Source organism: Coloeus monedula (assembly GCF_965178545.1).
Source record: "Coloeus monedula genome assembly, chromosome: 30".
In the NCBI taxonomy this organism is placed as follows: domain Eukaryota; kingdom Metazoa; phylum Chordata; class Aves; order Passeriformes; family Corvidae; genus Coloeus; species Coloeus monedula.
The window spans coordinates 3,474,305-3,495,964 of record NC_138810.1 but is presented as its reverse complement, the minus strand read 5'-3'; the positions used below and the strand labels follow the sequence as shown (position 1 = coordinate 3,495,964).

Below are 21,660 nucleotides of genomic sequence, written 5' to 3'. Positions count from 1 at the left end.
ACGAGCCGCCCCCTCCCTGTCCCCGTGTCCATATGGGAGCAACGGCCGCCGCTCCCTCATTAACCCCTGCTCCGGGGGGACCCCCGGCCCAGCTGCCAGCGATGCTCCGGGGGTCTCGGGGGGAGCTCTGCTCTGCTCTCCCCCTCCCCTTCCATCCCCGGGATAAATCCCTGTTAAAAAGGAAGATTTGCCACCCCCAAAACCTGGCTGGGTCCTACCCCGGCCGCGGCGGGGTCCGACCCCTCCCCGCTGCACCCCTGGGCTGGGGGGATGCTCCAGGGGCTCCCTCCCTGCTCACGAACGCCCCCGCGCACATCAGGGTTGGGTGTTTTGGGGTCGTTTCTCCGTTAATTTGGTGCTCAGGGCTGGGGTGGAGGGTCATGAGAGTCCTCGAGGGTTCCCAAACGCAGGGCAAGACCCTCGCTCCCCACCCAGGCTGTGCCTGGGGACGGGGCAGAGCGTGGGGCTCATGACTGGGGTCATTTCTACCTCCCTGGCAGCCCTGAGCCCCCCGCCGGGGTTTTTTCGGGATCGACCCAGCGGTGCCGCTCCGGGGCTGGATCCAGCGGAGATCCGGTCCTGCCGCGGCTGAGGAGCGCCGGGGGCATAAATGGTTTAGCAAATCCCCCTCCGCATCCTCATCCTCTTAGGCCGAGGTGGAGCCGGGCGCTCCCGGAGCAGATGTGGCCGGAGCCCCATCGGGGCAGTTACGGCCGGATCGGTTACGGGAGGGATTAGGGAGGCTCCGCGCCGCGTCCCGGTCCCCGGGGCCGCTCGGATTAGGGACTAAAGCCGCGGGCTTTGCCTGGCGGGGGCTCAGCTGGAGCCCGAACCCTCCGCATCCTCACTGCGCGCAGCGCTAATGGAGCTGCCGGGGAAACGCTGCCCGGCCTGCGCCGGGAGAAATCCCGCAGGGATCTCTCAGGGAGCCGTTTCCAAGGGGGACAACGAGGCGGGACCCAGCGGAGCAGCTGCGGCAGGGACGGGAGGGTGACAGAGCGGTTCCTCCGCCCGGGACCCCGAGTATTCCGCACACCTCCTAATAACAGGGAGAAGGGGGTCCCTCCTGTTTCTCTGGGATCTCTCCGGGATCTCCCCTGGCCCCGGGCGGGGGGATGATCCCGGGATTCCACGGCCAGCCGCTCCTTCCTCCTTCTCTCCCAGCTCCCTGTGCTCAGCAGAGCGCGGGAAAAAGGGGGAAAGAAGGAAAAAAACCGGGGAAACACGGGGGGGCAAACCCAATAAAACACATGAAAAACGGGGAAAAACGGGAAAAATCCACCCCGTGTGCGCTTTGGGGGGAGCCCAGGGGATACCCCCATATTTCCCCACCTGGAAGCGGGGGTCAAAGCCCCCCGAGTGTCCCCGCGAGCTCAGCTGTGCCAGAGACACCTGGGCAGCCCCGGAGCCCCCCGCTCCCCCCTCCGCGCGTCCCCGGCTGCCTCAGGTGGGGGACGCGGCCGCGCAGGGTCTCCCCCCCGAGAGGCAGCGCTGTCCCCGCCAGGCGCGGAGCTGGGGGGCCCCGGAGTCCCCGAGCTGGCAACAGATGGCTGGAGGCAGCTTGCTGACACCTGCCCCTCCTCTCCTGCCCTGCCCTTTCCTCGCCGCTCGCTCTGTCTCATTTCCCCACATGGGGGGCGAGGCCCGGGGTCCCCCCGCGCTGTCCCCTCGGCCCGAACCGGGAGCGGGACTCCGGGGCAGGGAGCTGTGGAGGGATGTGCCGGCCCTGGGGGGCTCCCGGGGGTCTTGGGGATGGGGGGAGGAGGTTGAGGTGCCTCTGCCGGCTCCACGCGGGGGTTTGGGGGGGGAATGGGACCCAGCCACGGGGAGTTCTGCTCTTCCACCTGACCTTGGATGCCTCACACCCGAGCCGGTGCAGGCGGGGGGGGGGGGACCTCAGCCCGGCAGAGACCTGGAAAAATGCTCAGCGTGGCCGTCCCTGCTCTCCCCGGGGCCGGGGGCAGCCAGAGGGGTCCCTTCTGAGTGCACACAAAGGCAGAGCAGCTCCCCAGTATCCCCTGAGCACCTCCAAGCCCCTGCTCCAGTGCCCAGCGCCGCACCCCCCCACGGCAGCCGCCCAGGACCCTCCCCTGCCGGGTTTTGCCTCCGTTCTCCCCAGGAATGGGTGTCGGAAGAGCAATTTCCCACCGCCCCTTCCCCGAGGACGCGGGGCCGGGGCTCTGTGTAAACCTGGGGGGGGGGGGGTACCGCGGATGTTTGGCATCAACGAGGGTGAGATTTGGCATCCAGGAGGCTGCCGGAGCTGCTGGCAGGGATGGCAGGGATGGCAGGGATGGCAGGGAGGAGGAGCCGGGTCCTGTGCCAGAGGGGGCAGGAACCACCCGCTGCCGAGAGCTCCCGGACGGGCTGGAGGCTCCTGGAGCATCCCCGTCCCACAGCTCTGCCCTGCCCGCTGCCCTCCCCAGCTGGCCCGGGCCACCCTGGCCATGGCCCCAGCGCTGGATCCCTCAAATGACTCCACAATCACCCCCCGTGACACCCCTGCTCCGGGGGACACCACCCGCACCCAGCCCGGGCCCCCCCCCCCAAAGCCGCCCTCTCCCCGATTTCCCAGCGCATTTCTATAAATCAAGCTCTGGCATTCCCCCCCTCCCCCGCGGCGGGGTTTGGGGGGTCACCTGTGACCCCTGGCAGATGGTGCGGGGACTCCCAGCCCTGCCCAGGAACTGCTGCAGCCGGACCATCTGTCAGGCAGCTCCGAGCTCCCGGCTCCCGCCCGGCCCCACCGCCCTGGGACCCCCCGACCGCCGGCCCCGCCAGCCCGGGGGTGCAGCAGGAGGGGACGGGGGCAGCGGGGGGAGCTGGTGGCTGTCACTCCCCCCCCCGGCACCCCACAAATCCGGGGGTGAGTGGGGGGCTGTGGGATCCTGGTGCCTCGGGGCGGGTGGGGGTCTTGTCCCGAGCGTGGGGCGTCATCTCCACGGCCCGGCCCGGGGAAGGGGGTGGGGGTCCGGGGAGTGCCGGCCTGGGAGTCCCGCTTCTCCCCCGGGCTCTGCTTTGTCCCCCTGAGGGCGGTGCTGGAGCACCTGGAGCCCTGAGCAGCCCCAGCTTGGGGGGGGTTTGGGGGTCTCTGGGGAGCCGCGGCCCCCGGGGAGAGCTCAGCTGGGCAGGGGTGGGGGAGGCACCCGGGGCAGAGCCGAATTCCCGGGAAGGGGCCCCGGGGAGAGGGGGACAGAGCCCCGGGGACCGGCGGTGTCCGGGGGGACAAAGCCTCGGGGGGGCTCAGAGAGGGGGTGGGGGGACAAACAGAGGGAGAAATGGGGTGCGGGGTGGATAAAGAGGGAGCCGCAGCTCCTGCCCCCGGAACCCAACGCTCCCGCAGCCAGGACAGTGTTTATTCCGCTCAGAATCCTCCTTTCCGTGCCAAATCCTTCCCTTCCCGCCGCTCTTCTGCCGAGACCGGGCCCGCGGCTCGCGGCGGGGGCTGGGGGTGTCCCGGTGCCCCCGCCGCCCCTCCCAGGCCCCTCCGGGCCCCCGGCCCGGGCCCGCAGCGCGGCCGCTCCCGTCCCGCGGCCGGACCGGCCCCAGAGCGGGCGGTGCTCGCCCCACAGCCGTCCCCCCCTCAGGGTGACATCACGTAGGCGGTGGCGATGAACCTCCTGCCGCTGCCGTAGGTGGACTTGGTCCAGGGGTAGGTCTGGACGCTGAGGCCGTGCCCGCCCAGGCTCAGGTGACATCTGTGGGGACACTGACTGTCACCGCCCCGCTCCGTCCCCGAGCCCGAAATTCAGGGCAAGCCCCGGCTCTGATGGGGTTCAGGGAGGCCGTGCCAGCCCCAGAGCCGGGCTCAGGATGGACAGATGGACACAGGGGCAGTACTCACGCCCGGCCGGGCCGTGCGAGGAAGCAGAGGGAGTAGAGGCCGAACTCGAACTCGGGGCTGCAGCCGATGAAGGCCGACCCCACCTCTTTGTAGAAGCCGTCCCAGCTGAACTGGAGCCCCAGTACGTCAGGGTACGTGTCCCACTGCGGAGGGAGGGGGGTTTGGGGTCACACCTCCGGCCCCACTCGGCTCTGGGGGCAGCAGGGCTGGGAATCCACACCCAGCCCATCTGGGAATCTTCAGAGCCCCTCCGTGGAGGAACCAGAGCAGCTCCCAGCCGGGCTGAGGGGTCCCGGGAGAGTCCCCTGGCCTCAAATCTCTCCCTCATGGCTTGGGAGCCCCTCTTACCCCTGGCATTGTCTGTCCTGGCCCTTCCCACCCCACTCCACTGCAGGACACGCGGGGGAACAGCGGGGATGGGGCAGAGGGAGCACCCCTGATGCTGTGGGGTCATCCCAGTGGGATGGGATCTGGGGTGCCCCGGACCTCTCTGGGAGCTCTCACCGGCCCGTTGAAGTTGTGGCTGAAGTAGTTGACAACGCCCTGCTTTTCCAGGAGGTAGAAGCGGATCCAGTTGTGAAATCCAGACACTTTTCCCTTTTTCACCTCCCCTAAACACAGATGGGATCCCGGGATGAGCCCCCGGCCCGGCGCCGCGCACGGCCCGGCCCCGGGGAGGGCTGTACCTGAGAACACGTGCTCGAAGCCGCTGGAATCCCGTTCTCCATCCCCTCGGGAGTAGAGGCCGAACCACATCTCCTTCAAATCCTGCACGAACTCCTGCTCGGAGCCGTAGCGATCTGCAGGGAAAGGTGGGAGCACCGGGAGAGGCAGAGCTGGGGTTCCCCATCCCTTCCCCACTCCTGTCCCTCAGGAATTCTCAATTCCCTTTGGGATTCCCCCATTCCCCAGCCCTGCCCTGCTCCAGCCTCACTTTTTCCCCGCAGAAAGGTGAAGAGTTTCTTCATGAGCTCTGTTTTCATCACCTCCTCGAGGAAACGGTCCTGCTCCCGCAGCTCCTCGGCCGTCACCTCCTCCTCCCTGCCCGTGGCCCTCTGGTAATTATCCAGCAGCTTAATGAAGCTGGCGTAGGTGGGCTTGGAGAAGAGCTCCTCGTTCACGTATTTGTAGAGCCTGGGGGAGAGCGGGGCCGGAGAATTGCAGCTCCCTTCCCCAGCCAGCCCAGCTCTGGGTCACTGTCCCTCCCCCGGTGCCACTCACGGCTGTGGGGACCGGTCCTGTTTGTCCCCGGTCTCGTCGGGGCCTGCGTGGTGCTGGGGGTTGAGGGCGATGTCGCTGGGCCGGGCTTTGTTGTGATCCACCCCATAAAGCTGCTCCGAGAGCTCCAGCAGCTCCTGGTCCGTGATGGAATCGCGGCTGCTGGAGAATCCGTCTGTGGGGACAGGCAGGGGTTGGGGAGAGCTCTGGGATCCATGGAAAAGTGTGGGGGATCCAGCAGGATCCATGGAGAAGTGAGGATGTCCCTGTTGGGACATGGGGGATCCCAGGATGTGGAGGCTTAAGGGGTGCAAAGAGGGGTCCCGGCCCTCACTGACCCCAAGCCCTGGGGACCGGAGGTGGCCATGGGGACATGGGAAGCATCAGTCCCTGTCTCCCACATCCACTGGGATCATTCCCCTCCCCATTTCCCACGTTTTAGGTGGGAAGGTGATGCAAACCCAGCTGGCTCCTGCCCCCAACTCCGGGGAGGGGACAGCACTGCTGGCAAGGGGGTGACACCCGAGGAACAGGGGGGGACCCCCTCAGGCGCTTGAGGGAGGTTTCACCCCTCCTCACTCACTGCGGGCTCGAGCTTCATCCTCGGCCCCTTCCCCACCTGCGGAACAGACAGGAAAAGGAGCTCAGGGGGATGGGGACACCCTGGGGACTGCCCAGGAGCCTGCAGAGGCTTGGGACCAACCCCTGGCACCCTCAGCAGGGGGAAGGGACACCCCAAATCCCTGTCCCCGGGTGCTCACCGGGCCCACAGTGCCTCTCGTAGTCCTCGCAGCAGTTGTGGTGTCTCTCGCACTCGGGGTGACAGTGACACTCATCCTCCTCGCTGAAGGGCTCCCCGCAGCGTCCCTCGCAGGAGTCGGGGGCCGTGTACAGGTCTTTGGGGACACAAACAGAGGGTGGCCCTCAGGAGGGGCTGAGTGCAGCCACCCCCTCACCTGGAGCATCCCCACCCTGCCCTCTGTCCCCTCCCGGGACAGCCCTGGGGTTCTCCTGCAGCCCCGGGGCCATCCGGGATCTTTGTCACCAGGGTCACTCCTGGTGGGTGTCACGGCGCTGGGGTGACACCAGGGAGCACCTCGTGGGTGCCCCCCTGGAACTGCTCCCTGTGATTCACCCCGGGATGAGCCTGAGCGCCCCGGGCCCCGCTGGAGGAGCTGCCGCATTCCAGGCACCCTCGTTTGCATCCTGGCCACCCTTCCTCCTGCTGGGAAAACTGGGAAAACTGGGAAAACTCCTTCCCGAGCTGTTTGTAACAAATGAGTTGTTGAGCACTTGCTGTGTGACGCAGGGCAGCAAAGCAAAGCTAAAAATAGCAGCAATGACGCTTTGAAGGGGACAAGGGACACTCTCAGAGAGACGAGGGACACACACAGAGCAAAGAGGAGCTGGAGGTCACCAAGGGGTTGGGATTGTCCCCAAGGAAGGAGCTCCCTGCTCCTCGTCAGCTCCTGATGGGAGGAAGGGGACAGAAGGAGCCAAAAAGCCACATCAGCAGGAGGGTGGCCCTGTGCCAGCGGGGTGGCCCTGTCCCAGGCCGTGCCAGCAGCCGTGTCCCAGCCGGCAAAGGGATCCCTGGAGCAGAGGGCGTCGCTTTCCCTGGCGGAGCCGCAATCTCCCGGCATCTGAGGCACCGCGGGGTTGCCCAACTCGGGCGGGTGAAACGTGGCCCCGGGGCAAACCCCGATGCGACACAACCTGTCCCGGGACATCCAGGCGATGACAGTGACATCCAGGCCATGAGGGTGACATCAAACTCCCCGGCACCGCCGCCTGCCCTCGGCACCCGCGTTGTTTGTTCCCTTCGTCACTTCACCCCAATTATTTGTGCCCGGTGACGTCACCTGGGCCCTGCAGGTGCTGAGGGACTCCTTGGCCCCCCCCGGACCCCCCGGCCCCAGCTCCTGGGGGTGTCCTTGGCTTGGTTTTCCCTCTTGGCTTCCCATTCCCTGCAAATCCACTCCAAACAGGAGGGGTTTAGCAGAGGGGCTCTCGAGGTGCTCCCGGAGCCCACGAGAAGAACTGGGACAACTCCCAGGGCAGGGACATCCCATGGATCGCGTGGTCAGCAACACTGGCGGTGCCCAGACCCCCCAGTCTGCCCAGTCCCAGCCCAGCAGCCGAGCCGAGCCTCCCATTCCCAGACACATCCCAGATCGGCGCTGGGATAAATCACCCTGGATCACTCATCCAGGCTCCTTTTCCAGCAGCAATCCCGGCGGGATTGTGCAAGGCAGGAACTGCCCACACACCCCCGTCACCGCCGAGCCGGTCCCGGTGCCGGTCCCGTGCGGCCCGGGGCTGTCACAGCAGCTCGAGCGTGTCCCAGCAGGGCCCCGACCCCGCTCTGCGGTGACTCAGCGGGGCCGGGAGCGCTGCGGAGCCCTCGGAGGGGCGGGCTCAGCATCATCCCAAATCCCGAATCCCAAATCCCGAATCCCAAATCCCGAATCCCACGGGGGGAGGGGGGGGGCCGAGGGGTCTCAGGGCAGGGGAATGGCTCCTCCTCCTCCTCACTCAGACACGACCCCAAACCCCCTAAATCGACCCTAAATCGCTGCAGGGCCCTTGGCCGCCCCTGATGGGGTGATTGGAGAGGCTGTTGGGGCTTTTGGGAGATTTTTGGGGCTGCGGGGAGAGCTGGAAGTGCCACAGGGATGGTGGCCGGGACAGGAGGACGTGGCACATCCACACTCAACCACGCCGGGGGTATTTGGCTGGTCCAGCCAGAGGAGTTTTTTTGGCTGGTCCTGCCCAAAGGTTTTCTCTGGCTGCACAAAGCACACAAATATTTCTCATTCTCAGGGACCAGACCCCTCCCTCCCCTCCCAAACTCATTTTCACTTCTGCCAAAAAGGCCTTCTGGCCCAGGAGAGGGGGGGTTGTTCCCTGCCCAGCTCCATCCTCCCAGCAGTGGCGAGGTGACGGAGCTCTCCCAGTGCTCCCAGTTTGGTTTCGGGCAAGGGGATGAGTCACAGCTCAGCCAGAGCCGCGTCCCCAAGCCCCTGGCCTGACTCAGGACCTCGTTCCTCCAGGAAAACACGGATCAAAACCCAAGCCAGCCTCCAAAAGGGACCATTTGAAGGACAAATTAACCTGGAACAGAGCTGTGGACAGCCTGAGCTTCCCAAATCCTCCGTGCCTGGTCTCCAGACCCACACATGACCCCTGTGTGTGGGATAATCAGGGAAAATCTCCTGCCGCCCACACAAGTAGAAGTGAAGTGGTTCCAGGTCCACCAGACTGGTCCATCAGGTGACCACGAGCCAGCCGAGCTTCCCAGCCACCTTCACCCCAGCTTTTCCTTCTGGAACAACTCAGGACTCACACGGAGCCCTTGGGAAACTCCTGCTCCCAGCCTGACTCAGACTTGGAGATTCTCCTGTGCGCTGGCCTTGCAAAACTCCTCATCTTTCATCCCAAGGGGACTCGGCCGCTCCTGGGACATCAGATACGGGCTCCTGGCAGCGTCGGGGGTGACGAAATCCCATCCTCATCAGTGGATCACAGTTCACGCTTTGTGCAAGAACTCGGTAGTGCCAGCACCTCCTCATCCCCATGGGATCCCAGGAGCCAAATCCTGCCGGCTCCGAGCTCCTCCTTAAAGCCAGAGCTCCTCTCCCTCGGCCCCCCTGAGCCTCTCCCGGGCACCACGGGGTGGGGAAGGGTGAGCAGCCCGGTCCCTGCTGCGTTTCCACCTGAGCAGCCCCAGTGGCCGCGGGGGGAATGTGGATGTGGGATTGGGATTGGAAAATACCCAGCGGTATTTTTCCGTGGGTAAATGGAAAGGAGGAGCCAGAGGAGGGTTCCTTGTGCTTTGCGGGACCAAAGCAGGGCCAGACACACCAGGAACCAACTGGTGGGGCCAGGCTGAGGACCAGGGAAGTTGGATAATCCACCCAGCATGGAAAATCCCCCTCCCCTTCCCCCGTGGAGCCCGGCTGGACCCGTCCCCAGCAGGACCCAGTTGTCCCAGCAGGGCTCAGTCCCTGGTTTAGGGCAGTGCTCCCAGCCCATCCCCTGGGATGCCGCAGCCCTGGAACCCTCGCGGCCCGGCCCCGCTGGTTACTCACGGCCGGACACGCAGCCCAGGGCAATTCCTGCCCCGAACAGGAGGATCCAGGTCTCCATCGTCCCTCGGGAGGCGGGATGGGCGTCCCGGGAGCGGGTTGGGAATGCCAGAGCTCCCCGGCGCTCCCTGCTATTTGTGGGTCCCGCGGGAGGGGAGGGAGGGGCGTGATGGCAGCGAGGGCTCCACGGGCGGGCTGCACCCAAACTTCCCCAAAACTCATTAAGCGCGTGGTTAATTACAGGCTGCCCGCAGTGGGAGGAGGGCTGGTAAATCCAGAATCCCGGGGTTGCTCCACAGCTCCCGTGCCTGACCCCCGGGGGTGGCCGAGGCTGAGGGGGACCGTCCCGGGGGGGGCTTTGCCCACCCACGGGGGGCTGAACTGGGGACCAGGGGCACCCCCGGGTCCCTCACTGGGCCTCGCGCTCCGGGCAACTGGTGTGAACTGGGAGCAGCATGAACTGGGGGTAATGAGCTCTCCTAACTCAGCTCTGGAGGCCGTGACCTGCCCCCGGCACGGTTCAGCCTCGTTGGAGCCTCAGGGCAGCACCAGGAAAGCCCAAAACACCACCCCAGTCCCGGTGTGAGGTTTTGGGGTTATCCCAGTGTGGTTCCACTCCTGGGATGAGCCCAGAGCTGCTCCAGGGACCCTCCATGGCCCTGGGGGGCTCAGCCTAGGCCTGGGGGGGGGGGGGTCACAGCCCCGTTCCTGCCCAGGCTCAGCCCAATCAATCCTGATGGAAGATGTTCCCAGTCCTGGAGCCTGTCCCGCTGCCGACCAGTCCCCACAAAGGCCTGGAGTGACCAGACTGGCGTGGGTCCAGTGCCCGGCCTGCTCTGCTGCTGGAGGGTGCTGGGAAAGTCCAGCTCTGCCACACAAATGCCCCCGGCTCTTCCCAGCCTGGTCTCTGTCACGGGCTGATCTCCCAATTCACCCATCGGGAGCAGGGCTGCCCACAGGCATCGCCCTTTTTCTCATTCCAGGGAAATAACGGAGCACCAGCAGCACTGAGGGTCTCCCACAGGCACCCCCAGGCCTCTGCCTCCCCCTCCTCACTCCCTGGCGTGTTTTCCCGGGAAGCTGCATCCCAAACCTTGCCCAAAGCCCACAGGATTTGCTCCAGATATTTCTCCCCACCCTCACTGTCTCGGGCATGGCCAATACCGGCTGGTCCTGGTGGTCCAGGTCCCTCTGGCTTGGCCTGGTGCAATTCCAGGCAGGGTCAGCATCTGGAGGCTCCCAGAACCAGCCCTGGGCTCTCCCGGACACGGCCCCGATGCTTCGGGAGCAGCTGCAGGACCAGGACAGGGCGTCCACCCTGAGGAGAGGATCACCCCCTGTGCCTCCTGCCTGGGCAGCTGAGAACTGACCCCAAACAGCTCCTGAGGAGCTGGGGTGATGCCCAGGATCCCTCCTGGAGCAGGGAGCGGTCCCTGCTGTGCCCCAGGCGGTGTCAGTTGGCACAGGAGCAGCGTTTGGTGTAATAAGGGCCGGGTTTGGCTTCTCCCTCACCCCTCAGTCATTTCCTGACCTGTCCCCTCCTGGTGACAGCGCTGCGTCACCTCCACTGGGGCGGCTCTGGGGCTGTCCCCTGGGTCACATCGGGGGCACCGCAGCCCCTTTTCCTCCCAGGTGGGTGCAGGGGGTGACCCCGGGCTCAGAGAAGAACAGGGAGCACAGCCATGCGTACAAAAATACCTCTATTGCTCTGCCCGGAGCTCTCCGGGGCCCCGGCTGCCCCACACGGCCGGACCCGCTGCACAGCCAAGCTCGGGGCCAGCTCCAGCACAGCCCGGGGCCACCGGGAGCAGAGCCAGGGGCTGCCCCGCCGCCGGCAGCCGGGCCCCCATCACCACTCCAGGCCCCCATACCCACTCCAGCCCCAAATCACCGCTCCGGGCCCCCATCCTCACTCTGGGCCCCCATCCCCGCTCTGGGCCCCCATCCCTGCTCCGGCCCCGTGACCCTCAGGGCTCCAGGTCCCGGGAGAGCCGCAGCAGCTCCTTCTGGCTGTCGATGGCCCTCAGGTGCTGCAGGTAGGCCCAGGTGGAGACGGGGTTCCGCACGCTCAGGGACTGCTCCGAGCCTGCGGGGAGAGACGAGGTCAAGTCCCCTCCATCCCCACGGCACAGCCTGGTGACCTTCTCCATCCCTGCAGGATCACCCCACGGATCCCCCTGCGCTGCCCTCCGTCACCTCCAAACCTCCACACCACCCCTGGCCTGGCTCACGGATCCCCCTCCACTGATCTCTCCATCTCCATCCCCTCTCCCGCAGCTCAGGGACCCCCGCACAGGGTTGGGGGTTGCCCAGGGCCGGGGTAGGGATCAGACTGATGAACTCCAGACATACACGTGGAGATCCTGACGGCCTTGGCGTCCTCGGGCCGGTGCGGGGAGCGGTTCCGCAGCGGGGACAGCGGAGCTGGGTGGGGACAGAGAGAAGGGGGCTCAGCCCTGTCCCCAGGGGACGCTCCCGGCCCCCTCCCCAGCTCCCGGGAACACTCACCGTGCGCGTGGCCCCGGCAGCGCTGCAGGACTCGCACGGTCTTGGCCATCATGTGCTGTGGGCGAGGCACAGGGGTCACCTGCTGCCACCTGGCCCCATTTGGATCCCCAAAAACTCTGTCCCTGCCATGGCTGTGACCACACTGGGACCCCCCGGCTGCTGGGGGGCTGTCCCAGGGGATGGGGGCACAGCAGGGCCCTCAGAGAGGGGTCCCCGGGGAGCCACCCCCCCCCCCACTCACCATCTTCTCGAAGTTGATGAGGTTCTCAGCCAGGGTGCGATTGCCCTCGTGGATGAAGGTCATGTCTGGGGGGGTTTAGGGGTCAGAGCAGGCTCCCCGGTCCCTGGGAGCACTGGACAGGCCCAGAGGGTCCCCACCAGCCCAGCCCAACGCCGGACACCCACCTTTGAGCAGGAGGGGCACGAAGGGGATGATGGGGGGGCTCATCTTGGCCACGGCCAGGCGATAGACGCGGTGGTTCCACGACGGGTCCTGGGGACGGAGCCGGGCGGGCAGGGACAGGGGGGAGACGGGGGGGACAGGAGGGACAGTGGCATCCCCTCCCCATTGCTCCAGGGGCAAATCTGGCCAGGAAGGGGGACACGGGGCAGGAAGGGGGGACACGGGGTGGGGAAGGGGACACGGAGCGGGGAGGGGGACACGGGGCGGGAAGGGGGGACACGGGGCGGGAAGGGGGGACACGGGGCGGGGAGGGGGGACACGGGGCAGAAAGGGGGGACACGGGGCGGGGAGGGGGACACGGGGCGGGGCGGCTCCGCTCACCAGCATCCGCTCCAGGGCCGAGTGCAGCTTCCGGATCTTGTGGGGCAATCTCTGCGCAGGGACAGCATCACGGGGCTGGCACTCGCCTGTCCCACCCCAGAGACCCCCGGCTGTCCCACCCCTGGCACCTCCCGCTGTCCCCCCACCCCCCCCCGCAGTCACCTCCCAGGTCTTGGCCAGGCGAGTCACGGCCGTGTTGCTCACACCAAACATCACCGCGAAGAAGGAATTCAGGTTCTTCTGCTCCTTGAGGCTGCAGGCGGGGACGGGGATGGGTCAGGGATGGGGACGGGGACGGGGACAGTGGCAGGGACCGGGACAGGGACTCACTGTGCCGCCAGTTTGATGAACTTGCGGAGGAGCTGCGTGCGCCGCCCGAGCTCAGGGCACAGGCACAGCTCGGTGGCCACCCAGAACTGCAGCTCGTTGAAGCGCCGCATCACCCGCGCCAGGTTGGCCGTGGTGACCTCGTGGAACTTGTGCGGCCCCACGATGTAGTGAATCATTTCCACCTGGGAACGCCGGCAGGTGAGGGGTGTCCCGACCCTCCCCGTCCTTCCCCGGCTGCTCCCGCCGCAGTCCCAGCGCGGGCCAGACCTGGTGGATGCTCTTGAAGAGGTTCCAGTCGTAGTCGGTGAGGTGGCTGGCCAGGTCCTTCGAGCTGATCAGGTCCAGGGTGTCCGAGGAGCCGGCGTGGGGGCCCAGCTGCTCGGGGTGGGGGGTCTGTGCACGGCAAAGGACCCCTGACCCCTCCTGCCCTCAGCAGACCCCGGGAGGGATGGACACCCAAAAACGAGGCACCACAACCCCCAACCCCTCTGGTGCTGCCCACCCCGGACCCCCACCCCGCACTCACCAGGCTGCCCAGCTCGTCCCTGCTGACCACAAAGAGCCTCTCGTTGAGCCCCAGCGCTGTGAACACCCCCACGGCGTCCGGCGGCAGCACCGCTCTGTCTGCGGGGAGGGAACGGGGGGTCGGGATGGAGGAGGGGACAGATCCCGGCTGGGCATGGGGACAAGGCCACCCCGGGCGAGCCCCCTCACCTCCGGCCGAGTTCACCTTGACCAGGACGTGCTCCCGGTCCTGGCCCAGCCGCGGCGCCAGGGCCCGCAGGACGTCCCGCACCGAGGCGTTCACGGGCAGCACCGACACCAGGCACGAGTGGTCGGCCCTGAAGATCTCGTAGGGCACTGGCGGGGACAAAAGGGGCTTCAGTGTCCCCACGCCGGGGGCCACGGTCCCCCCCGCAGGGGCAGTACCTTTGTCCTGGGCTCTCAGGGTGCACGTGCTGTCCAGGATCGCCTCCTCGGGGCTCCCGGGCCACATTCCCGAGCTCCGAGCCTGGGAAAGGCAGGTCAGAGGGGAGGATGCGGCCCCAGCCACCACCCCTCCCGCGGGGTGTTCCCAAAGGGCAGGGGGGACCCAGATCCTGCCCTGTCCCCCTTCAGGGGGTCCCTACCTTAGGCTGGGGGGACACGCTGCCGTCACCGTTCTCCAGCCTGCGGGAGGGGGAGGATGGAGCCGCCGTTCCCACAGAACCGGGACCGGCCACCCCCGGGATTCCGGCCAGCTCCGAGCCCCACCCGGCTGTGTGTGACACCCTCCCCACGGCCGGGAACCCCCCCACCGGGGATAAGGTGGCCCCAGAGACGCCCCAAAAGCTCCTCCCCAGGGAAGCGCAGCCCCTCGGGGAAGGGACACGGACACCCGCGGTGGCATCGGGGGACACCGGGGGACCCCGGGGGACACTGGGGGACACTGGGGGACTCACGCTCGGGGCCGCCGCCGCTCCTGGCCCTGCTCCTGGCCCAGCCCGCCCAGCCGGGGGTCCCGGCTCGCCAGGTCCGCCAGGTTCTGGAGGGACAGGGGGCCCGGGGGTGAGCGCGGGGCGGTCCCCGCCGGTCCCCGCGGTGTTCCCGTGTCACCCTGCCCGTACCTGCAGCAGCGCCGTGGTGCTGCGGTCGCCCTGCAGCAGCCGCCCGTAGAGCAGCACCCACTGGCTCACGAGCCGCAGGATTTTCCGCCGCTTCCGCAGGGAATAGGTGGCCTTGTCCTGCTCCGAGCCCTCCAGCGGCTCCGCGCGGAAACTGGGACCAGTCAAGGGCACCAGTAAAACGTGGAGAGGGGCAGCGATCCCCAGGGATGTCACCCCGGGAGATGGGGATGTGCCCAAGAGTCCTAAAAGGGGATCCCCCTGAGGTGACAGGGACTGGGCTGAGCGTGTCCCCAGCGTGGGATGGAGCCCAGTCCCCCCCAGTTCCCGCAGCAGAAGGATACTGGTGCAGCAGGGCCCGGCAGAGCTGCGAGGTCGGCATGAACACGGTGTAGGTGAGCAGGAAATCCCCCAGCAGCGTGTCTGCGAGGGAGCGGGGCAGCGTCACTCCTGTCCCCAGCGCGGTGGGGACACGGTGACCGCAGCGAAGGATCCCCCGTGTGCCTGGGGCTGACATGGGGCGTCCCCACCACGGGGACCCCACTCGCGGCCGGGCGGATTTTGTTCCCAAACCCCGCGGGAGGGGCTGGATCGTTCGGGTGGGAAGGCGGATCCCGGGGATTGGCAGGAGCCGTCTCCAAGGCAGCGCCGGTGACAGGCTCGGATCTGTGACCCGCTGGGGACATCTCCTGGCTCCCGGCGCGCCCGGGGTTCTCCTCTCCGAAGGCAGAGGGAGACCGAGAGGCGCGGGAGAGGCGCCGCTCCCCGCCCCGGAGCTGCCGCCCTCTCCCGGCCCCAGCTTTAGGGATTTTTAGCGATGCCAGGGTGGGAGGAGCAGGATTTGGGGTTGGACACCGGGAATGAGGAGCCCCGCTCCCCCCGCCTGTCCCCAGCCCCATCTCCGGGTGGCTCTCGCGGGGGGACACTCCCAACCTACCCACGGGGTCGTAGAGGGTGGCATCGAGCCTCATGAACTCCAGCAGGTGCTCCAGGATCTTCTCGGGCGTCCCAGCCATCACCAGGTACCTGGTGGGGACAGGAGGGGCAGATGTGGCACCACGGGCAGGGCCACCACGCCACGCACCGGTGACAGCACGGGCTGGCGTCCCTGCTCCTCGTCCCTTTGTTCCTCCCAAAAACCGCCCCGAGGGAGGCTGGAGAGGGCAGAGGAGCCGCGGGGGCTGTTCAGGGGACAGGGACGGGGGTGTCACCTGCCAAAACGGGGACAAGGGTGTCACCTGCTGCTCCGCGCCGAGGCCGCCTGGCCGCTGCCACCTTGCAGGTCCTTCTGCAGCACCAGCACCACCTTCCCGTGCTCCTTCAGCCGCACCGTGTTGGCCTCCACATCCTAGGGGACAACCCAGCCGTCAGCCCGGCCGGGATCCCCAAAAATTCCCCCCCAATCCCATCTCTCCCCCCCCGCTCCAGCCCCACCTTGAGGATGCGGTTGAAGTCCTGCTTGTCCACGCGCAGGAAGTGACAATTGTCCTCGCGCAGGAGGATGGTGGCCGCCCGCGGGGCATCGTTCACCAGCGCCAGCTGCCCGAAGTCGTCCCCCTCGTGCAGGGTGGCCACCAAGCCCTGCGGACAGCACAGGGGCGTCAGGGGTGGTGACACTGAGGTGTCCCCGAGGTGTCCCCCCCCCCCCCCCGCGCGGCGGCAAACCCACCTTGCCGTGGGTGACCACGTTGACCGAGCCCTTCCAGATGATGTACCAGGAGGTGCCTTTGTCACCTTGGCTGAACACTGCGACGGAGCCCGGGAAAGAGGGGGGGTAAAGCCGCAGTTTTGGGAACGGCTCTGGTGTCCCCAGGCTGGGGACCCCGAGTGCCCCCGGTGACTCACGGACAGTGCCCGCGCGCTGGTGCCCCTCGAACATCAGCACGGCCGCCAGCTCCCGCTTCACCTGCGCCAGGGGACAGCCCTGTCACCCCCAGCTGGGCCAGGAGGGGACACAGGGGATCGGGGAATGGGGGGGCGGGGGCACAGAGAGGATGGGGAGAGGATGCTCAGATGGGAAGGGAAGGGGTGCAGGAGGATTTGGGGACCAGGGGAGGATGCCTGGACAGCAGTTGATGGGGTTCAGGAGGATTTGGGGCCCAGCAGCAGCCCAGGGGACATCCCCACCCCGCAAGATTTGGGGACGCGGCCTCACTCACCGAGTTGGAGAGATGAGCCACAGCTTTGATGTGCAGCAGCTCCTCGAAGATCAGCTCCAGCTCGTCCTGCGTGCGCTGGGCAGGCCTGGGGGGGGTGGGGGTCAGCGGCTCCCTGAGCGCCCCCCCCCCCCAGGGCACAGCCCCCCCTCTCCAGCCCCCTTCCATCCCCGGGTGATGTTCTCGGGTCAGCAGCCCCTTGGGTGCTCCAACCCCCCCCCCCCAAGCAGGGTCAAACAGAGTCCAGAAGGTCCAAAGGAGCCCCCCCGGGGCACTCACGGCTTGCGCAGGGCCATGGAGAGCAGCGCGTCGGGGCCCAGCTGCGCCAGGAACCCCAAAGCCTCCAGCAGCTCCTCGGGGTCCCGCGGCCCCGCGCCGGGCTCGGGGCTCAGCTCCAGCTCGGCAAAGCGGTAAAACTGCGTGTCCTTGTCCTGGAAGTGCCACTCCTGCCTCACTGCGGGGGCACAGCGGCCGTCAGCTCCACTCTGCACCCCGCCCGAGCCCCCCGGAGCCCCCCGGAGCCCTCACCGTGCGTCAGAACCCCTCCGTCCACCAGCACCTGCCCGATGCCCACGGCCTGGCTGCGCGTCTGGACGGCGACGCCGGCGCTCAGCAGCCAATCCACCAAGTCCTTCCCCGAGCAGCACTGCCTGGGGGGGACAGGGCATGAGAACCCCCCGGGACAGCACTCCCAGAGCCCCCTGTGAGCCCCCTGAGCCCCCGTCCCACCGGTGGTGCCGCAGGTGGTGTTTGTGGTCGCGGATGAGGCCGGGCCGGGAGCTGCTGAGGTGGGCGAAGAGGAGCTTCCCGGCCCTCCAGATCTTCTCCGTGGATGCCTGAGGGTGGGAGGGGGACAAGGGAGGTGGTGGGTGGGGGGCTGTGCTGTCACCGGTCCCCCCAGTGCCCTGGGATCGCCATCGCCCACCTCGGGAATGGCCAAGCCCAAGGACTGACCACCCCAGAGCCGATGGCCCCGGATGTGGGGGTGCTCCGGACCCCCACCCCCCCAGCCTCCCCAAATTCACGTTCCCGAGGGCTTCCCCGGCCCCCCCACCTGGGTGATGCTGTGTCCATAGTCCAGGCTGGATTCCGAGTCCAGGAGTGGGGTCTGGAAAACCAAAGGGGAGTTGGTGGCTGTGGGGGCTCTGCTGTGCCCCCCTCACCCCACACAGCCTGGGGAGGGGCTGGACACCCCCAGAGCAGCCCCAGCTCTTCCAGGTGAGGGGGCAGCTCCCCAGCACCCAGATCCTGAATCCAGAACCCAGATCCTGCACTCAGCACCGATTTCCTGAACCCAGCACCCAGAACCTGAATCCAGAACCCATTTCCTGCACCCAGATCCGGACCCCAGTCCCCCTCTCGAGCTCATTTTTCTCCCAGCTGTCCCCTCGGGGATGCTCCAGGTAAAAACAAACCCGCGGAGGGGCGAGCCCCGTCCTCCCCAGCCCCGCCCGGATCCCGGGGCAAAGGTGGCCGAGCTCCGGTGCAGGCGCTGCCCGCGGGGACCGAGGCACCCGGGCTCCGTCCTGGCCACGGCCCTGGATAAACAACCTCGGCCTCACCCGTCAGACCAGTTCCCGGCACCGGGAACGCGCCGGGAGCGTTCACCCGGCACGGGGGCACGGCCACCCCTCCGAGAGACATCCACCCACAGCGGGGGCACCCCCAGGGGGATTTGGGGGTCCCCTCCGGGTATTCCCGGCTGTGGAGGCTCCGCAGCTCCCCGGACGGGCACTCAAAAAGCGGCGTCTCCAGGGATCCTGCCAGGATCTGCGGGCTCCGGGCAGGGAAGGTTGGAGCAATCCCAGCCCAGGGGGACGGTCCGGATGGAAGGCACAATTAAGGGAGCCGATGGCAGGAGTTAATTAGTGCAGGATCCTCCAGGCTGAGCCTCCACCTGCTCCCAGCACTTTGCAACGGCTCGGGAGGAATTCGAGCGGCTCTTGAAACGCTGCAGGTGCCGGGGGACCTGTGCCACCTGTGCCACCTGTGCCACGGTGCCACCGAGGCTGCGACACTGCTCCTGACCCTGCGGTGCTGTCACCAAGGCTGGGACACAGTTCCTGGCACAGCCACAGTGTCACCAGTGCTGGGACACCGCTCCTGACCCGGCCACACTGTCCCCAAGGCAGGGACACGGTGACTCAGGCACTCCGCAAACTCTGCCGAGCCCCGTGACGGCCGCGGGGAGCAGGAACCGCTCCGAGCAAATGTTTGAGAATGGGAGCCGGGAGGCGGCTGCTCCGGGGGGACACGGAGGTGTCACCCCATGGGAGCCAGAGGTCCCTGTCACCCGTGGAAGCGGGAGATCTGTGTCACCCCATGGGAGCCAGAGGTCCCTGTCACCCGTGGAAGCGGGAGATCTGTGTCACCCCATGGGTGCAGGAGGTCCCTGTCACTCGTGGGTGCAGCAGGTCCGTGTCACCCCATGCGTCCAGGCGAGCGCTGCCCCGGTCCCCAAACGGCCTCTGCTGTCCCCCGGCAGTGAGCTCTGTCCTTGGGGCACAGAGCCAGGCTGTGCCCCGGGCCAGCTCCGGCCACGCTCCAAGGACACCGAAAGAAACACAAAAATCCCGCTCAAGGATCAGATTCCTCCTTTCCCGGGGGTTCCTCACTGCCAGAGCGGCTCTGGAACCACCCAAACCCTCCCGTTGTCCCCAAACCTCCTCCCTGGAGCATCCAGCCGCGGGTCGGGACCTGCAGGACGCTCCCCAACCCCCTCTCATTGTCACGGCGTCGCTCCAAGCGGCTTCCTAAGGAGTTGCCTTTTCCATCTTCCTGCCCACGGGACACGCCGGGATCCTGCCTTTCTCCAGGATTCCGGCAGCGCCAGGCGCCCGGCCAAGGCCGCCAGCGGCCGTTCCGCGCTCGCGGCCGCTTTTGTTTGGGATCCCGAGGAAAACAACCGGGGCTATTTCGGGCTTTACGGCTCCGGAGAAAGTCCTCGCCCATCCGCAGCCTCCGCAGGCGCGGCCGGCGACCGGGGCTCGGCATCTCCCGGGACACGGCTTGGCATCCCCCGGGACGGGGCTCCGGCACCCGCTCCGGCGCCGCTGTCCTCGCCAGGGACGCGGTGGGGGCTGGCAAGGTGGCACTTGTCGCTGGCACGGTGGCACTCGTCCCCTGGGAAGGACGGAGGACGGAGCCGCTTGGGGACACCGACGTCCTTTGGAGCCGGGAGGGATTTGCTGGCACTGGGATCAGGTCCCAGGAGGGATGAGACGGAGCCAGGACGCTGGGAGGAGTTTCCAGGAGCTTCCAGTGACGGGGACAAGGGACAATAGTGGTGCTCCAAGGCACAGCCAGGCGCTTCCCTGCCGCTCACCTGCCCCAGGAATGGCTGTGCTGGGACAAAAATTCCCCTTTCCCTGCTCAGATCGGCTCCGCTCCTCTCGGTCCCTGGGTGTCCCCCGGGGAGGGGACGCTCCTGCCGCGCCGCAGGTGCCACCGCTGCCAGGTCTGGTGGGATTTATCCCAGTTTATCCCAGAAACGCTCCAGGCCCGCTGCTGGCCCGGCTTCCCAGGCTGAGTGCCCCTCAAAAGCCCTCCCCAAAGTCCGTTCCTAAAAGTTCCAGAGGGAAAAAAATCGGGAAGGAAGGGGAAGGAGAGGAAAACTCCCATCTGGGAGGGAGCCCCCGTGCTGCGTGGAAATGCCCAAAGGGGGGGTTGTTCCCCTAAAATAATCCCACTTTTCCCCTTGAAAAGTCTCCCAGGTCAAGCAGTGAGGGAAGGGGAAGGACGCAAAGCCCCGGAAGCTCTGCCAGGGCTCCAGGGTCACCTCCCCGCCAGAGGGGACAACGAGGGGCCGAGAGCAGGGCCCGGGACCCCCAGGAGCCCCCCAGCTCCCGGGGCCAGGCGGGGAGGACGCGATGCCAAGGAACAAATCCCCGCTGCGGGAACGGGCGGGGGAGCGTCGGGAATGTCCTTCCCGCTGGCGGCCGGGCCGGGATGCGCTGCCGGGCACCTGGCACCGGGCTCGCTTCACGCCTGGCCGCGCGTTCCGCTCCGCTCCGCCCGGAGACGGGCCCGGGGCAGGCGGCTGGGGAAGCGTGCAGCCTGCACAGCTCACCTGCAGCCTCACCTGGCTCCTCGTGCCCTCACCTGGCTCCCTGCAGCCTCACCTGGCTCCCTGCACGCCTGGCTTCACTCCCTGTAGCCTCACCTGGCTCCTCGTACCCTCACCTGCACGCCTGGCTTCACTCCCCGCTCCTTCACCTGGCTCCCTGCATGCCTGGCTTCACTCCCTGTGCCCTCACCTGGCTCCTTCCATCCTCGCCTGGCTCCCTGCGCTCCTGGACTCCCTCCCCTCCTCTCATTCTGGGTTCCCGGTGCTGGGGAGACCCCCGGCCCCAATCCCCCAGCGGATTCCCTGGATTCGGGACGCGCGCCCCACGGCCCCACTCACCCAGCGGATTCCCTGGATGCGGGGCAGGCTCCCCCCGGCTCCCTCCAGCCGCACCTCGTAGCTGGAGCTCCGGAACAAGTGCATCCTCCTGAGCAGCCCCGAGAGCCGCGCTCCGTCCGCGCCGGGACCCCCGGGGGGCTGCGAGGGGGCGGCGCCGGCGCCGCTCCCCGGCTCCAGCCCCGCTCGCCCCGGCCCCGCGCCCCTCCGCGCCCCCCCGGCCGCTCCCCCCGGCCCGGCCCCGCGCACCTTCATGCGGCGGCGGCGGCGGGGGGGAGCGAGGCCATCGCGGCCACGGCCCGGGGCTGCTCCGCGGCTCCTCGGGACGGGGCCGGGCTCGGGAGCGGCTCCGCCGCCGCCGCCGCCGCCGCCGCCGCCGCCGCCGCCGCCGCGCCGGGCCCGCCCCGGGCACGGGAGCTCCGCCCGCGGCCCCTCCCCGGCTCCCACGGCCCCGCACCGGGACCCCGCGGCTGGAGGGGGCCCCTCGGGGATGGAGGGGTCCCCAGCGCCCCTCGCTCAGCCATGGAGGGGGAGGCACAGCCCCGACCCCACCCGCGGGAGCCCCCAGCCCCCCGGGACCCCCTGGGACCCCCGGGCCTGGATTTTGGGGGGGTCTCCCGGAGTCCCGGAGCACCTCAACGAGACCCTGGGGTTTGGGGGATCGCGGGGGACCCCTCTGCCCTGCCCAGCCCGGTGGGGGGAGAACAGGACCCAGAGGGGCTGAGA

At 67.9% G+C, this 21,660-nt stretch overlaps 2 protein-coding genes across 3 annotated transcripts; both read right to left on the bottom strand.

Annotated features, from left to right (window-relative positions):
* Positions 1-3,583: 3,583 nt before the first annotated feature.
* Positions 3,584-9,372, bottom strand: ENDOU (endonuclease, poly(U) specific; the record flags this gene model as incomplete). The annotated part of the gene is given in 10 exon segments (XM_082299014.1): positions 3,584-3,698; positions 3,845-3,987; positions 4,349-4,455; positions 4,531-4,644; positions 4,779-4,978; positions 5,066-5,237; positions 5,646-5,681; positions 5,824-5,958; positions 9,154-9,306; positions 9,309-9,372. Coding segments are annotated over 10 exon segments (1,239 nt in total).
* A 1,461-nt stretch (positions 9,373-10,833) lies between these two features.
* On the bottom strand, positions 10,834-21,230 carry RAPGEF3 (Rap guanine nucleotide exchange factor 3). 2 transcript variants are annotated; one of them, XM_082298952.1, is made up of 27 exons: positions 20,938-21,230; positions 17,587-17,640; positions 17,262-17,368; positions 17,061-17,182; positions 16,812-16,986; positions 16,536-16,620; positions 16,222-16,282; positions 16,046-16,122; positions 15,811-15,957; positions 15,615-15,724; positions 15,314-15,402; positions 14,721-14,799; positions 14,380-14,530; positions 14,215-14,297; positions 13,903-13,942; positions 13,703-13,784; positions 13,487-13,633; positions 13,299-13,396; positions 13,040-13,165; positions 12,773-12,954; positions 12,605-12,695; positions 12,443-12,493; positions 12,064-12,151; positions 11,900-11,964; positions 11,659-11,713; positions 11,503-11,574; positions 10,834-11,236 (listed from the first exon to the last, which is right to left on the bottom strand). In XM_082298952.1, the coding sequence occupies exons 1-27, from the start codon at positions 21,187-21,189 to the stop codon at positions 11,118-11,120; spliced, it is 2,808 nt and encodes a 935-aa protein (XP_082155078.1). In that variant the 5' UTR covers positions 21,190-21,230; the 3' UTR covers positions 10,834-11,117. The 2 variants fall into 2 exon arrangements, with proteins under 2 accessions (XP_082155078.1, XP_082155077.1); XM_082298951.1 differs by having other exon boundaries at positions 12,443-12,695.
* Between the last annotated feature and the right edge of the window lie 430 nt (positions 21,231-21,660).

Excerpts from the sequence above, each read along its gene's own strand:
- RAPGEF3 (XM_082298951.1), bottom strand. The coding sequence starts at position 21,189 with ATGAAGGTGCGCGGGGCCGGGCCGGGGGGAGCGGCCGGGGGGGCGCGG. Across the intron at positions 15,958-16,045 it reads ACGTGGTCACCCACGGCAAG|GGCTTGGTGGCCACCCTGCA; the intron begins GTGGGTTTGCCG and ends TGCTGTCCGCAG. Across the intron at positions 11,965-12,063 it reads CGTGCCCCTCCTGCTCAAAG|ACATGACCTTCATCCACGAG; the intron begins GTGGGTGTCCGG and ends AAACCCCCCCAG.